The 16,433-nt window shown below is 43.5% G+C and overlaps 2 protein-coding genes across 3 annotated transcripts in view; both read left to right on the forward strand.

Annotated features, from left to right (window-relative positions):
• dock1 (dedicator of cytokinesis 1) overlaps positions 1 to 7,357 on the forward strand; it is a 90,898-nt gene extending 83,541 nt beyond the window's left edge. For both annotated transcript variants that reach the window (XM_086064804.1, XM_086064805.1), the window contains exons 45-52: positions 762 to 938; positions 1,186 to 1,269; positions 2,558 to 2,695; positions 3,086 to 3,228; positions 4,153 to 4,351; positions 5,287 to 5,479; positions 6,455 to 6,600; positions 6,798 to 7,357. In XM_086064804.1, the coding sequence (XP_085920930.1) occupies positions 762 to 938; positions 1,186 to 1,269; positions 2,558 to 2,695; positions 3,086 to 3,228; positions 4,153 to 4,351; positions 5,287 to 5,479; positions 6,455 to 6,600; positions 6,798 to 6,893 (1,176 nt within the window). In that variant the 3' untranslated portion in view covers positions 6,894 to 7,357. The remainder of the gene's footprint in view (positions 1 to 761; positions 939 to 1,185; positions 1,270 to 2,557; positions 2,696 to 3,085; positions 3,229 to 4,152; positions 4,352 to 5,286; positions 5,480 to 6,454; positions 6,601 to 6,797) is intronic.
• A 1,917-nt stretch (positions 7,358 to 9,274) lies between these two features.
• Positions 9,275 to 11,586, forward strand: foxi1 (forkhead box i1). Its single transcript, XM_086064821.1, has 2 exons — positions 9,275 to 10,687; positions 10,913 to 11,586. Exons 1-2 carry the CDS (start codon positions 10,030 to 10,032, stop codon positions 11,395 to 11,397), a joined length of 1,143 nt encoding a protein of 380 aa, XP_085920947.1. The 5' UTR covers positions 9,275 to 10,029; the 3' UTR covers positions 11,398 to 11,586.
• Positions 11,587 to 16,433: the final 4,847 nt, after the last annotated feature.

The following is a 16,433-nucleotide window of genomic DNA, read 5'->3' on the forward strand; positions in this document are numbered from 1 at the left end:
ACAGAATTGTTGCAAATACATAACAGTTAATGACTCCATAATAAAAAGCCTCACTCTTTATAGGAAATTTGTTGTTGTTTGAAAATGCAAAAATTATATTTCCAAATAAAATAGTGTATTTCACAATACATCCCCAGCCAAATATAAAAATATATTATTTCACGTCATTTAAATATAAAACAAGACCTCCCTTGAGGAAATACTGTCATTTATTTTAAGATTCAAAATTAACTCATTCAAACCCAAAAACCTATAAATATGTTTTATTTATATAATATTTTGTCCTGCACTGCCAAAAACATATTTATAAGTTTTTTTGTTTTTTTGCTAGAGCATACAGAAACTGACCTGAAGAGGTCGCTTAAAGCAATGGTAGTAATTACAAAAACGACCAGCGGATGGCAGCAGAGTATAAGAGATCAGCCAGGGCCATGTTGCGACTCGTTTTTCCAGTGTTTTCGACAAGTTTGTGAATAATGATGAAACTTAGCTATATTAAAATGCTAATTGCTGCAAAATGAAAACACATACAAATGAAAGAAGAGACACTAATCTTTCTTTTGGTAGGTTCTATGTTTTTATAGCAATATTCTGTGCGCCTTGCAAAATCAGTCAGAATCCAGTAAAACAGCCGGGAGCGAAGAGCATTGCTTCAGTGAAAACAGCTTGGTAGTAAATGAGTTCAAAATGCTCCCCTCTGCTTTTCTATGTTAAATAACTGTAATAACTCCCTGACACACATTTGTGTAATGCTCATGTAGGATGAAATCAGCCCACTGGAGAACGCCATGGAGACCATGCAGCTGGCCAACGACAAGATCAGCAGCATGGTGCAGAAGCACCTCAATGACCCCAACCTCCCCATCAACCCGCTCTCCATGCTGCTCAACGGCATCGTGGACCCCGCCGTCATGGGGGGCTTCACCAACTACGAGAAGGTAAAACACGCACGCCCGCTTTCAACCCACTCGCCGACCTCTTCATCTATCTACCTGAATCTTCCACAATTTTTAATTGAGATTTTTTTTTTTTTGAGGAGCCCGTTAATGTATGAAGGTCATTTCCAAATTGGATCCCCAACGTGTCCGAGGGGCCCGCTTATATCTGCTTGCAGCTCTCGTTGGGGCCCGAGCGGTGCCCGTTGCGAGTGTGCACAACTGCTGAATGTGCGTCCTCCCTCCGCAGGCCTTCTTCAACGACAAGTACGCGCACGAGCATCCGGAAGACCAAGACAAGATCGACCAGCTCAAGGACCTCATCGCCTGGCAGGTGCGACTCAAACGACTCACTGGGAAACACTATTCGGATCTCTCAGAATTATGTCTTGAAAGATCGGTCAACTTTCTCTTAACAAAGCTGTCAATAAGGGCAACTTCGCTTTAAAAAACGACGAGCAATGAATCATTTGGGTCCGAGTTTGTTTTGGAAAATGGCCTGGTGCAGCACTTCAATTCTTGTTCTGCAGCTCAGTCTCCCCCTCCGCCACTTTGCTAATTGAAGTCTCCACATGACGCCGTGACCAAAGTTGGGCGTCGCGCTGAAAGCGCTTCAACCTTGAGCGAGTGTCGACATGCTCCACAAATAGCTCACGCCTTTCTCTGCGCACGAGCGTGTTGCCATGCCGCCACTCGGGCGCACTCAATCATCCTCCATCATGCTCAGCTCTATAAAAAGAACGCCGACGGGTATCCTGGGAGACGGGAATCCTGCCGCACGGCTCCGTGTCTCCCGTTTTTCCGCGCCACCCCCGCAGCGTATTTGTCGTGGTGTCCTTCTCAGGACGATGTTGTCCTTCCAAACCGTCCGTGATGATGAAAGTGCACAGACTGAGGGGAAATCCCCGCAGCTCATTATCTGATCTCAGAATGGGGGCTGTCTTCATTTTAATTGTAAAAACAAATGCTGATTTTTTTTTTGTTGTTGTATTTATTATTTAAAAACACAAAAATAATTGCATAAATAATTCTAATTTCAGAAAAACTATATTGGGAAAAATGTTTGTCAGAAATAATATAACATATTTTTTTTATATTTAAAGTGAATTTGGGGGCAGCTAAATTTTGACACATTTTGTGTTTTGTTTTTATAATAATTTTTTTTTATTGAAAAACATGTTTTTTGGGATGGAGAAAAAATATGCAAAAATGATTTAATTTTGGGAGAAAGATATTTTAAAAAATTTGCCCTTTTTCAAATATTTTTTCTAAATTTGTACAATTTATAAAACATGTAAAAAATGTATTTTTTTTAAAAAATCTGGAAAACTTTTTTGAAAAATTTATGAAAATGTTCATATTTTGGGAAAAAATGTAATACTAAAAGTAGACTTCATAAAACTTATTTTGTGAATTTGGGGGGCAGTAAACAATTTATAAAATATTCCTTTCATTAAAAAATAAAAAGTAATTTCATTTATTTTTTGGAAAATATTTGAATGATTATTTTTTCCAATATTTGAAACGACTTTGGTGGATTTAAACCAAGATTTTGTACTAATTACATGGACATGCAGAAACATGGCCTGATGATGTTGTGGTGTTGGGGGGGGTCCCGGCAGATCCCGCACTTGGCCGAGGGCGTGCGCATCCACGGCGAGAAGGTGACAGAGGCGCTGAGGCCTTTCCACGAGCGTCTGGAGGCCTGCTTCAGGCAGCTCAGGGAGAAGGTGGAGAAACAGTACGGCGTCAAGACGCTGGTGAGTTGGAGCACATCCTTCTGCCTTTCAAATGACATGATCAGGATTCATATTTTGCTTGAAATTATTAGGAACTTCTACGCAGTAATGAACATAAATGAATACCTCTCAGCCAAAGCTGATGTAAGTAAATAGTAATCATAAAAGTGTGTTGTGTGTGTAATGAGACAATCAGCTGCAAGGGCCTGGAAAATACAATAGACAACAGTGCCACCCTCAGGCAAAAAGAGATAACTGCACAATAAAGTCATCTTTAACTGTACTGTTGCTGTATTCAATACTTTTCATATCTTTTTTTAAACATAACTTAATGGAGAAAAAGGGATAAATAATCTCAATGTGTAAGCAACTGATTATTTTTTTTTCTTTCTGAATGTTTTGTGACTCCAGCCAGCGGCGAACGAGCGTCGCGGTTCTCGTCCTCACTCGATGGTTCGTTCCTTCACCATGCCGTCGTCGCAGCGGCCTCTGTCGGTGGCCTCCGTCAACTCCGTCTCTTCGGACAACTCGCCCTCCAGGCCGGGATCCGACGGGTAACTAGCTCCAAAGTACCGGCACGCCTACATGGAGTCGCTCCTCAGTCTGTGTGGGAATTCTTTAATTCACCACCTGAGGGCACTATTGAATAGATATCTTTTTTTGAGGTGTCAAAATTAGTGCGTTAATTTAAAGTTCCTTTAACACCACAATTTTTTTTTACGTGCAATTAATGACCGCCTCTTATTTGGAAAGCCTGTACTGGGGGGAATCCAGTCGCAATGCAGCAGACGTCCATGTCAAAATTTTGCTGTAATAAATGTAATAATAATGCATATATTTATGGAGACTGGCGTCAAGTTGTATTTTCCAATTTTAAAAATGTGCAAAATTTCACATGTTACTTCGTGCTTAAGATTATACAGCTCTTAATATAAAAAGAAAAATGCAGTGAACTGTCACCAATGTCTGACAAATGCAATTATGCCATCTAGTGATAGAAAAAGGATCTCAACACAAATCAATATCACATTTGTTTTTTACAGTGCGTCATTTTAATTTTAACTTAATTTTATGAATCATTATGAAATGACTTTATCTATTAGTTTAACATTTTTTCCCACTTTTATGTTAACAAGAGTATGAAAACTTGCAAAAAAATCTTTTATGGTACATTTTATTGTACATTTAACACAGATATCAAATTTGCGATTAATCGTGAGTTAACGATTGAAGTCATGCAATTAACTACGATTAAAAAAATTAATCGCCTGACATCCGTAAAAAAAATTAATAAATAAATACATTTATTAAATTAATTTAAAAATATATATATATACTATTGAAGTCATGCGATTAACTAGATTAAACATTTTTAACGCCTGACACCCCTAATTTTTTGGGGGGTGCAATCCTACAAGAAGATACCTAGTGATGTTTTTTTCTTCTTCTTTTTTTCCCCCTGTTTTGCATTGTTCCAGTTTTGCCCTGGAGCCCCTCCTCCCCAAGAAGCTGCACACCAAGTCCCAGGACAAGCTGGACCGCGACGAGCCCGAGCGCGAGCGCCGGGACAAGAAGAAGGAGAAGCGGAACAGCAAGCACCAGGAGATCTTCGACAAGGAGATGAAGACCACCGAGATCCCGCTGCAGCCCGCCGAGGCCGTCATACTTTCCGAGACGGTACGGAGACGCTGCCTTTGCTTTGGATTGGTCAAATTTGACAGCGGGAAAATATCCGAAATGAGAAGAGAAGAGTGTTGTTAACAACCCTGGCAAATTCAAATGGTTAAAAAAAAAATGGCAGTGGGACGTTGTGGGCGTGGCTGCTAAATCCATTGAAATCACACCCAGTCAACTGGCATTCCAAATACCACGTATAAAATGGATGCTTCTTCATCGAGCATTTCTCTTTTGTCTTCACCTATTGATTCATTTATTTTTTAACACCGTCCTTGCTCATCCATTGTTCTCATCTTGGTATGCATGCACTCACAACGAGGCACTCTAATGTGAGCACGCCAGCCTGAAGCCCCGGTTCTGACATAAATCCCACCCTCCTCACTCTTCCACCGTTGTCTTCATGACTTGCACGTACTCAAAGCAGACAACGAGGCACTCTAAAGCAACCACGCCAACCGGAAGACCTGACCAACTTTTTTTTATAATTTTTTTATTTCACCCTTCCTCGATCTTCCACCTGTCTCTGCATGACATGCTGATTTTTATATTTTTGGGGGGTAATATTCATTATTTTAAAACATAAAAGTAATTGGCAAAATAATAATAATTTCCGAAAAAGTATATTGAAAAAAAAGTTTAGGTCGGAAATAGTAGAACGTAGTTTTTTTTTTTTTTTTTTTTGAAGTGAGTTTTGTGAATTTTGGGCAGCTAAATTTTAACACAATTTTTATTTTTTATTTTCTTATTTTAAAATGTAAAAATAACGACTTTGGTGGAGTTAAACCAAAATGTTGTGCTCATTACATCAGCATGCATAAACATGATCTGATGAAGTTCTTCCACCTGTCTCTGCATGACATGCTTTCAGCCAACAGACAACGAGGCGCTCTAACGTGACCACGGCAGTCCGATGCATTTACGATCTGATCTTGCAGATCAGCCCGCTGAGGCCTCAGAGGCCGCGGAGTCAGGTGCTCAGCCAGATTGTCGGAGACCGTCGCCTCTCCGTGTCGCCGGGACCGCCGGCGAACGCATCGTCGTCCAACACGTCTTCCTCGTGTTCCTCGCCGGGGCCGCCGCCCATCACGCCCCGCAGCAAACTCTCCTTCAGCCTGCACGCCGTCTCCAGTCAGTTGGATTTCACTTTTTGTGTTGAGAGCTTTTTTGTTTTGTTTTGTTTTTCTTCGTGTGTGTGATCGTCATAGATCAGAAAATTAATGATAGATGATATTGATTGATGAGTGATATAATTTACAGTTAATAACGGTTGCTATTAACACAGAGCTGGGCCAGATTATTCATAGATGTGAAAAATAAATTGTTGACAGATATGGAAGTAGCTACAAGAGTTTAATGATGAATTAATTGGTCATCATGTATTCCTTTTATGTATATTCAGTGTCAACCAGTTATTTAACTCATTCAAATCCCAAAACGTATTCATTTTATACTTTGTCCTTCACTCCCAAAAACGTATTTATGTTTTTATGTGTGTTTTTTTTATGCTAGCGCATACAGAAGGCTTTGATACAGCTTCTGGCATGAAGAGGTCGCTTAAAGCAATGGTAGTTATTACCAAAAATGGCTAGCAGGTGGCAGCCATGTTGCAACAAGTTCTTTTTGCCAGTGTTTTCAACAGGTTTGTGAATAATGATGAAACTTAGCTATATTCTAATGCTAATTGCTGCAAAACGGAAACACTTTCAATTGTTTTCTATTGCTATAAAAACATGGAACCTACCAAAAGAAAGATTAGTCTCTTCTTTCATCAGGACAAAAAGTATATTTGTATTTGTTTTGCAGCAATTAGCATTCGAATATAGCTAAGTTTCATCATTATTCACATTCCTGGTGAAAACACTGCCAAAAAGAGCTTGTTGCAACATGGCCCTGGTTGGTCTCTTATACTCTGCTGCCACCTGCTGGCCGTTTTTGTAATTACTACCATTGCTTCATGCATTCTCTTCAGTTCAGAGACTGCATTAAAGCCTTGTGTATGCTCTAGCATAAAGAAAACATAAACATCTAAATATGTTTTTGGGACTATGTTAACAATTAAAATAGAACGAAATGAGAAATTGCGCTGGTGTGCTTTGTGGTCAGATGTGGAGCTGAACGGGGTTGGCAGCGGCGACAAGGTGGAAGTCCCGCCTCCGCTTCCCGTCAAAGGCAGCACGGCCGATTACGGCAACCTGCTGGATAATCAAGACTTGAGCGCACCCACAACGCCGCCGCCGCCGCATCAACCGGTTTGTACGCCGTCCTCACTCACGAAATAAGTGATTATTTCTGGTTCCAATTTGAAGGTAATGTTTTTTTTTTTTTTTTATGATGGTTAACGTTAGGAAATGAAGAGGCAAATTTTGAGAACATTTTGCAAGTTGTATTTGTGAGCGTTGCTAAATATTCGTTTGTTCATTTGTGTTTGCTTGTGCTTGCGGCGTAGCATTTACCGCCGCCGCTGCCTAGCAAGACGCCGCCGCCGCCCCCTCCCAAGACCACCAGGAAGCAGACGTCTATCGATTCGGGAATTGTACAATAACAACCGAGGGCAGCACAAAAATGCCCCCCCCCATGCACCCCCCCCCCCCCCCCCAGCACGCACACTCAAAGATGCACACATTCCCAGCACTCCTCACCCACGTTGCCAAGATGAATACCTCATTGCAGTCCTTTTGAGTTTTGAAGTCATCAAGACATCATCAACTTCAATGTCCCACAACATCTGTACAGAGGTTTGTACATATGATTTTATTTTGTACGTGTTTGTTTGTTTGTATTAACGCATTATTCCATCACACGAGGCATTTTTACAACACAAGAAACAAGCCAAAAAAAAAAGAAAAGAAAAAAGGGCTGCAGCGTTACTTTTTCTGTTGAAAAGTTTGCCGTGCGGCTTACGAAGCGTGCGTATGACGTTCAAAAAAATTGAACTGCTCTAAATTCACTACTGACACCACTTCTGAATAAACATTCACAGTGTTTGGATTTTTCAAGCAAAACATGTCTGCTGCCTCTTTATTTTTGTTACTTGCCTAAATCTGTTTCTACTCTAATGTCGATTTTGATTTTATTTTTTTAGTCCATTGCCATTTTAGAATTGTGACACAACACTGTGGTAGGTATGTACATGCTTTGCTCACCCAGGGCCTGGACAGCTTTCTCTCATCACTGAAAAAAAAATGAATTCACACATTTATCAAGATATTTTGCAGAGGAACTTGACGCCATCTGTCCCAGAGTTGAAGCTCAAAAAAAAGGGAGCGGCTGCAACAGGTCACCGATCCAAAACATACACGCAATCAACAGGAAGGAAATGCGTGTTCCAGAGTGGCCCCGTCGTCTTTTTCCTCCAATTCTAGGTGACTAAATCTTGCCTTACACTGCCACAAAATTGTACATACCCACGGGATGCATTTTTTCCCAAACACAAATGGCTTGGTCGGAAACTAACGCTTGTTTAATGTCCATCAATGAGCAGTTTCTGTTGACAAAACAGGTTGTAAGAGGTGTCACATTGTTATTGCTCTCAAGTGTCAAGTTTGCTAATGACTCGTTAGCCCCAATTAGCATTTAACACACACACACACTGCATCAGCCTGTTATTACTTTGTACTAGCCAAGGGGGGGGGGGGGGGGGGCTTAAGTTTGTGTTGTGGCCTGTTTGACACCCGTCACGTTATTTTGGACTATTCCCTTCAGGGGGGAAAATACAATGGTTTATGTTTAAGGGAAACCCTTGACACAGCAAGCTCGCTCTACATCTTCATTTGCTGACACCCATGTCACTCACCAGTCCAGGCCCTGCCTTTTAAAGCCACACACACCTAAAAGTCACCAATACTAAAAAATAGTACATAAGGATGATGGCCCCCCCCCCCCCAAGTGGACAAAGATAATACCTGCACCTCACATGCACGTTATCGTATTTAAAGGGATACTTGGCTCATTGAGACATTTTCAGCAGTGCAAAGTTCATAATTTGTCCAGAATTAATGTGATAACTTCATTATTTTTCATGTACTTGATGTCGACTGACGATGACATCATCAGTGCTGAGGAAAGTCGGTCACGGCCAATCATGGCTCACCTGTTTTCCAGGTTTGCTCAGTAAACTAAGCCATGATTGGTCGTTGCCGACTTCCTCCGCGCATATGATGTCATCTTCAGTCGACATCCAGTGGAAAAAATCGTTTTTAAAAGTATTAATTGTACATGAACAATAAGGAGCTTATCACATTTATTATAAACAAAATATTAACGTTTTACTGCTAAAAATGGCTCAATGAGTCAAGTATCCCTTTAATAGCGCAAAGTTAATTTTTTGACGATTACTTGAATAGTTGAGCAAGTATATGTTTGTTTTTGTTAGCCACTTTAATATTTTGAACAGTTTGAACATTAACAATGCACTTAAATCTGGGACGACTCAGAATATGCAAAACTAATTCAATGATTGAATAAAAATGCCTTGAATGGAAATGTTAACACTTTTTTTGCTTAAAATGATTTAAAACGAGCATTTTTCAACTCATCTTTATTTATAGAGCATCTCTAAATGATGATTGTACAAATATACTATACTGTATTACTTTATTTCAATGGACATTTTTGCTAGTCAAAATCAGATCTTTTTTTTCAATTACCACATATCGAGGATATGGATACAATTCAAATTGTTTCGATTTTAACACTTAACATAAATGTCATTGTTTGAATATGACTGAAGCAATCAATCAATTTGAATGACCATTCAGTTCATTTGTTATCGGTGCCGTAAACAAGCAGTAAAAGTTCAGCAACTAAAAAAAAAAAAATAAAAATAAAAAAAAACGAATAACCATAACTGCATAGTTGTATTTATTAAGACCTTAATGTAAATTTGTTTAACTTATATTTGTATGTTAGGTATATTATTTTGCATTGTATTTATCATAATTGAATTGAATTTTTATCAGTGCTTTAAATGAGAAACGTAATTGCAAAAAAAAAAATGTTTTGTCATGATCTAATTTTATTGCTATTGGTGCTGTTACTAAAAATTCTGCAAATTATAAAAAATAATTAATAAGGCCAATCTTTAGAATTCTGAATTTATACGTTTTTTTAAAATTATTATTATTATTTAGTATTCATTTTGTATATTTTGGGGGATAATAAGTAAACAGAAAAGCTGAAGTAAATACAAACTGATTGAATGAGAAAAGAGCCAATTTGTACGAGGTGTCAATTAAAAGCACTTTTATTTAGCATGTTTGTGTGAGTGCAGAGGAAAGGGTTCGATGGAGGCAACTGATTCGCTGCGGCGACCCTGAAGGGAAAAGACCAAAGCGAAAGAAGAAGTTTGAAAATGACGTCATTATATTGGCTCCACTTTGGCGCCTTGAGAAAAAAACAAAGTTAAGGGGAAAAAAAGTGAGGCTCCTTGTGCTAAAAAAGAAGATGGTATCATCATAAAATGTAGATGTATTGGTGCTCATTGAAAGGCAGATTGGGCTCGATTGAAAAAGAGGTGTGACCGACCCCCCTCTCAAAGAAAAAAGAAAAAAAAATCTCTCCCGGGGGCTCCACCTGGCCCCTTGCCTATAAATACGCCTCGCTCGTCGGGTTGGGAGTTCAGTTGAGTCGGGAGCGCTTGGACGGTCGTGCGTTACGTTTTTTTTTGTTTGGTGTGGATTATGAACGCGTTTGGAGCGCAGCAAGCCTCCTGCCAGCAGAGCAGCAGCGGCGGCGGCCACCCCGCACATGACCTCCTGGACATGGCCGTGTACTGCACTGACAACTACGGCGTCTACCAGCACCAGAACCTCCACCACCTCCATCACCCCCAGAGACCCCCCAACCACCCCTCCGGCTACGGCTTGAGCGACTACGCCGCCCCGCCCACCAACCCCTACCTGTGGCTCAACAACTCCCCCGCCTCGTCCTACCTGCACGCCGCCGGCGGAGGAGGAGGAGGCGGCGGCGTTGGCGGCGGCGGGAGCTCCACCTCCAGCTACCTCCAGTCGGCCGCTTACGGTTACGGCTCCGGCGGCCAGCGGCAGCTCTTGGCGGCGCCCGGCGGGCTGGGAGGCGCCGACCTGGGCTGGTTGTCCATTTCCAGCCAGCAGGAGCTCTTCAAGATGGTCCGGCCTCCGTACTCGTACTCGGCGTTGATCGCCATGGCCATCCAGAACGCGCAGGACAAGAAGCTGACCCTGAGTCAAATCTACCAGTACGTGGCGGAAAACTTCCCGTTTTACAAGAAGAGCAAAGCCGGCTGGCAGAACTCCATCCGGCACAATTTGTCCCTCAACGACTGCTTCAAGAAAGTGGCCCGGGATGAGGATGACCCCGGTGGGTGCCGCTCGCTTTCACGCTTTTATTTAAACCATAAAAAGTTGTACATACAATCCATTTATATGTTAAAATCTATAGGTTAATAAAATGCCCTCATTTTATAATGGACTTAATGAACGAGCGCGCGCAGCTAATTCTAGCTTGCTAGCTTACATTTACAACTCAAAACCTATTTCTAACCGATTCTGTTTACTTTTTTAAAAAAAAAAACAAATATTCCAGGCAAGGGCAACTACTGGACGCTGGACCCCAACTGCGAGAAAATGTTCGACAACGGCAACTTTCGACGCAAGCGGAAGAGGCGAGCCGACATGAGCACCGCGGCCGAGAAGCCCGACGCGGACGCCCAGCACAAGCTCTCGGACACCGCCAGCATGCTGAGCTCGTCCCCGCCCAGCTTGCGCGCGTCGCCGGCTTCCCCGGAGCCGCCGCGCTCGTCCCCGCCCACCTCGGCCGACCACAGTCCGTGCTTCGCCGGCTTCGTGTCCGGCGTCAACACGCTGCTGGCGGCCGGAGTCGAGGCCTCGTCCGCCAGGGCCCCGGAGCGGGACTTGGGCACGGAGTTGTCCCAAGGCCGCGAGGGCATGTCCGGACTGGGCTCGTACTCGCCCTCCTTCCTCTCGGACAGCAGAATGAACTACTACAATCTCAGCAATCACTTCACTGTCAACAACCTCATATACAGCCGGGAAGGAACTGAAGTTTAATGTGCATTCGTCTGGAAATGTGACTAATTTATCTCATTTAAAGTAGCCAACTGTGTTTTTGTTTTTACTTTGATATAAATAAATATGTGTATATATGTATGTATATATATATATATAAACTTCCACAAATCCTGTTGAGGAAGGGAAATGTACACAAATTATTTTTATAAGAAAAGTGACGTATTTTGTGTTTTATTTAAACTCACATTGACGTTTGAATAAAAGCCCTTTTTTATTACATTAACACTTCTCTTTTTTTTATTACTCTCATAATTCACACTGTCCCTTCTATGCCCAGCCCAAATAAAGCCCCCATCCAAAATCTTTATTAAAAAACCCAAATCCTGCCAGGATGTCTACAGTCAAAGTGGCTGTAAGTCATCAGAGTGTGTAAAACGAGAGACATTTTCCGCCTGTCACCCCCAATCGGCCTTTTCAGCGCTTCCCGGTTCACAAGTTCAGCTTTTTGTCTGTTGTCCGTTTCACGTGGACCTTGTGGGGAATATTTGCACCTGCCCCCCCCCCCCCCCCCCACCCCCCTCGCCCCCCCCACCCGGCTGCTCCTCAGCGTCACACATGAAGCCTGCTTACTCCTTTACGGAAGAGCGTGCGACAATATGGACTCAAAAGTCCTGCAAAATGGAGGAAACTGCATTGCGCTGCGTGAAAGGGAGAATGAATTTGCCCAGCACAAAGGCCACTTGGCATCGGGAGCGCTCCCCTCCTGGGCCGCGATGAAAATATTGCCATCTGAAGATGTGGGAACGAAGCAGGCAGGCCCTCGCTCCCACCCGGCACATTTTGCGCCATTATCTGGAAACAAAAGCAAAAGGTCGGACAGCATTCCCAAATTCGCACCCAGAAAATGTTGATTAGTTTTCATCTTGTGTGTTTTAACTTGAATGTGTTATGTGAAGTGAAAATAAATACAGCGCAGAGAAAAGTGTTGTTGGCAACACTGCCACATTTGAACATTTCAGGAAAAATAGACAACGAGTCTTGGAAATGGTGAAAATTCAAACCGTTCTCTCTGCTCTCTCTCTCTCTCTCTCTCTCTCGCTGTGGGCGTGTCTGCTGAATGCACTGAAACCGCTCCCTGCTCAACTGTCAATCAAAAAGCGCACGTCTTTTTTAGGCCTCCACATGAGGACGTGTTTGGGACACCAAAACTGATGTTTGGAATATCGTCCACCGGGTCCTCGTGGGGCGACAACGAGGCGCTCTAAAGTCCCAGTCTACACCCTGGCTGTCAAGTTAGTACTCCTTGTCTTTTTGTCTTTTCTGCGTGACGTGCACCACTCATGATGGACAACGAGGCGCTCTAAAGTGGCCATGCTAGTGCAAAGCCCTTGTCCACATACTGGCTGTCTCGTTGGAATTTAAACTTTTCTCCGTGACGTGTGCACACTCTTTGTCAACAACGAGGCACTCTAAAGTGGCCATGCTAGCACAGAGCACCAGTCCACACATCGGCTGTCAAATTTAAAGTATTTTCTGTGCGACTTTCACACACTCTTGGTCAACAACAAGGCGCTCTAAGGCAGCCACGTCCACACACTGGTGGTCAAGTTTGACCCATTTGCCTTTCTCTCCGTGACTTGCGTGCACTCTGTGCTGACCACGAGGCACTCTAAAGCTAAGTTTTTACGGACTGGAGCTGAAATGCATCACTAAGCTCCATTTTAGCCACGGCCGCAAAATCAGAAAACCTGATATATTCCTTGAAGGTTTGAAGACGATGCATTGAAAGTTGCGACTGGTACGGAAGTGGAAAGTAGTAATTCGGCTGTGATCTCGTGTTGTTTTCATTGATGCGATTTGTGGCTTGTAAAGGCCGCACGCACGCACGCGCTAAGCGGTACATGTTGCGTTGAAGACGCGACGACAGCTCCAGCACCAGGCAACATCTGTAATATATGTTTGACTGCAGGGGGTTGGGGCGAAGGAGGGGGTTGGGGGTCTCGCGTGAGTGACAGGTGCGGAGAATGTCCATTAATGGGCGTGACCTGATTGGGTTTCATCACGCCGCCTCATCCAACCATCGTAAAATGGATGCAGCCCCACTTTTTTCTTTTTTCTTTTTTACTTTGTTTCGATAGGTGAAGGGGGGGAGGGGGGGGGGTTTCGGGGCTGCCAGAAAATTCAGTTCAAATAGGAAAATACTTGCATTGTGAGCCAATTATATTTAAGATACAACAACAAAAATGTCAGGAAAAGCCTACTAGATCATCAGAACTTGATTTGGGGCTCATCAGAGGCTCTTTTATTGGATGCAGGTGTGTGCTGACTTTTGGTTTGAGTTTTGACTTTGGGGTTGGTTTATTCAGAACACTTTTTATACAGACAAGGGTGTGCACACTTATGCAAACACATCATCTCATTTGTTTAGTTTTATGTACCCTTGCTAAAATGTTTTTATAAATAAAGTTGTGCGGGTGGAAAACAATTTGTAAGTACAATGATTGACAACTAATTGATTTTCAAATAAATGTTCAACCTATCTAATTGGTTTTCTGTGAACACACATTAGAAGGGTCAAGCGGGGGGGGGGGGGGGGGGGGGGGTCGGGGTGGGTGGGTGTTGTTTCCGTGGTGACAGCTCACAGCTTGAAGCACCTGCACGCTGTCATTGCCTGCTCGTCACAGACAGGAAGTGGTGACAGATGATACAGGAAGTGGCTGCCCATCAGGGTGAGTTGGGGGGGGGGGGGGGGGGTTCCTAGCTGGAAATTTTGTGGGGGTGGGGTGGGTGGGGGGTCTGCACACATTTGAGTACGTTGAACAACGATGTGGAGTTTCACCTGCTCACATGCTGCAGTGAGTGTGCGTGTGTGTGTGTGTGTGTGTGCGTGCGCTTCCCCCAGGAACCCCCTTCACCCCCACACCATCAAAACAAAACTCCCCCCGGGCCCTAATGAGACCCCCTACCTGCTCGTCTATTATGAAGGATGCATACCAATAGAGAGACAGCAGAGGGGAGACAGATCTGCCCCCCCCCCCTCACTACAACCCCCCCCCACTTCGCTCTAAACTCGTGTATTTCTTTCTTTCTTTTCTTTTCTTCCAAGGGCCCCAAAAAAGACCCTGAAATTGACGTGCGTGATCACGGTTGGCCACAATTTGTTTTTTTTACAGTGGCCGCTGATTGGCCCCCGGATCGCCGTTTGAACCCCCTTAAACTAAAAGCATCAAACGCCCCCTCGCAGGGAAGACCCCCCCGTCAACATTTGACCTTGGGTCCTTGTAAGCTGCCGATGATCTGGGGGCTCAAGGCCCTAAATGATGGCCTTTCAACAGACCCCACCCCCACCCGCTCCTTTTGTGTTGACCCCGCCCCCGAAAAATGCTTCAGTCCACTTCAAAGCCTCTTGAATCCCTTCGAAGTAACACACCTGGATTAGCATGCGTATGTGTGTGTGTCATTTTTCCTGTGTGTGTATGAATTTCTTCAGATGGCACAATTAGTAAACAACCCCCCCCACCCCCCCCCCCCCCCCATTAGAAACAATTTGAAAAGGCTTGAATGATGATTTTGTCCTTCTCTTCCACCGTTGTTTGCTGGCTCTTGTCATTATGCTAATGGCACTTGTGACCCTCCATCGCATGACAATGGCGGTGGTGGGGGATCGAGGGCTGGGGGTGGGCGTCGATACTGCGACGCGGTCTTGGACTCAGCTCGCGTGCGACGCATCGCGTCCGTTGGGCCAGAGCGACGGGCCGGGACGCGTCCGCTGGAAGGGAATATGCCCTGGGGGCCAAAGACCTTACACAAAACCCGGCAACCCGAACATTTCAACGCACCCCCTGATTCCCGCTTTCTGATGAAGCAACAGTAAGAGAGTAAGAATACTTCAGTATAAGTAGAAAGTATGTTCTATTAAAGCTACTCTGACAAGTACAGTTTTAAAAAAATGACTTTAAAAAGTGATTTTAACCAAGTAAATGTTGTGTCTTCCTACCCACTGCTCGATCGCTGGCGCACCCCCCCGACCCTCACAATAAAAGGAAATAAGTCATGCCTTCAGTCTCATAACGCAACAGCATGATGAGATTTTTTTTGTTTTAATAAAGCTGACAGCATAATAGCCCGATGTCTCATTCCGTGCGCCCTGCCACTATATTTAAGCGTTCAACTCTGGCGCACCTTTCATGAAGAGCGCAATCTACAATAATGACAAGGCGGCGGCGGCGGCGGCGGCGGCGGCGATGCACCACATAATGACGCAATCACGATGCCGGCAAATTAAAGTCGAGCCTGCGCAGGATCCGTCTATGGCCTGGAATGGAACGTCCACGGCATGACCAGAATTAACTTCAGATGGTCTTTCCCAAACACTATTACAATAAAATTGGTGCACCCCTCTTTTCTACTGCACACTTCCCCAAATCATTTAAAAAGCAACATTTCCAACAAACAAACAAAAAAAGCAAATTTTTTCCTCAATTTTTATAAGCCACGCACACCCTTCAACGTCACTGACAGAATTCGCGCACCACCCACACCAAAAATAAATAAATAAAAAGAAAAATTAACAAATTCTATTGTTTTGTTCCCCACCACCAAAAAAACAATTTGCATAATTTCACCTCGCACCACCTTCAACATCTACGACAGAGTTGGCGCACCCCTCTCTCCCGCACATTTTTTTTTGTAGAATAGACTTTGTAGAATTTTTTTAAATCAAGCAGTCTCCCCCCCCCCCAATATATATATATATTTTATCACACACACCCTTCAACATCCCTGACAGAATTGGCGCACCACTTACACCCGCACGGAACTACAAAGAATGTGGGAAAATCAGCAACATTTCAAACCGAAAAAAAAATTGAACCACGCAACCCCTTTAACATCTTTGAGAGTGTTGGCGCACCCCTTATCCCCTGTACCCCCAAAATTTGAAAAACAAATAAGATTGTAAACAAATAGTTGAAATCAGTCTTAATCGGGGGGGGGGGGGGGGGGGGCACCTTAAATATCTATGACAGAGTTGGCGCACCCCCTCCTCTGCAGGAAAATGTAGAAAAATGAAGAAT

The sequence above is a fragment of the Leptonotus elevatus genome, chromosome 20, assembly GCF_054856555.1.
Source record: "Leptonotus elevatus isolate MCC_2025b chromosome 20, RoL_Lele_1.0, whole genome shotgun sequence".
NCBI classification, from domain to species: Eukaryota; Metazoa; Chordata; class Actinopteri; order Syngnathiformes; family Syngnathidae; genus Leptonotus; species Leptonotus elevatus.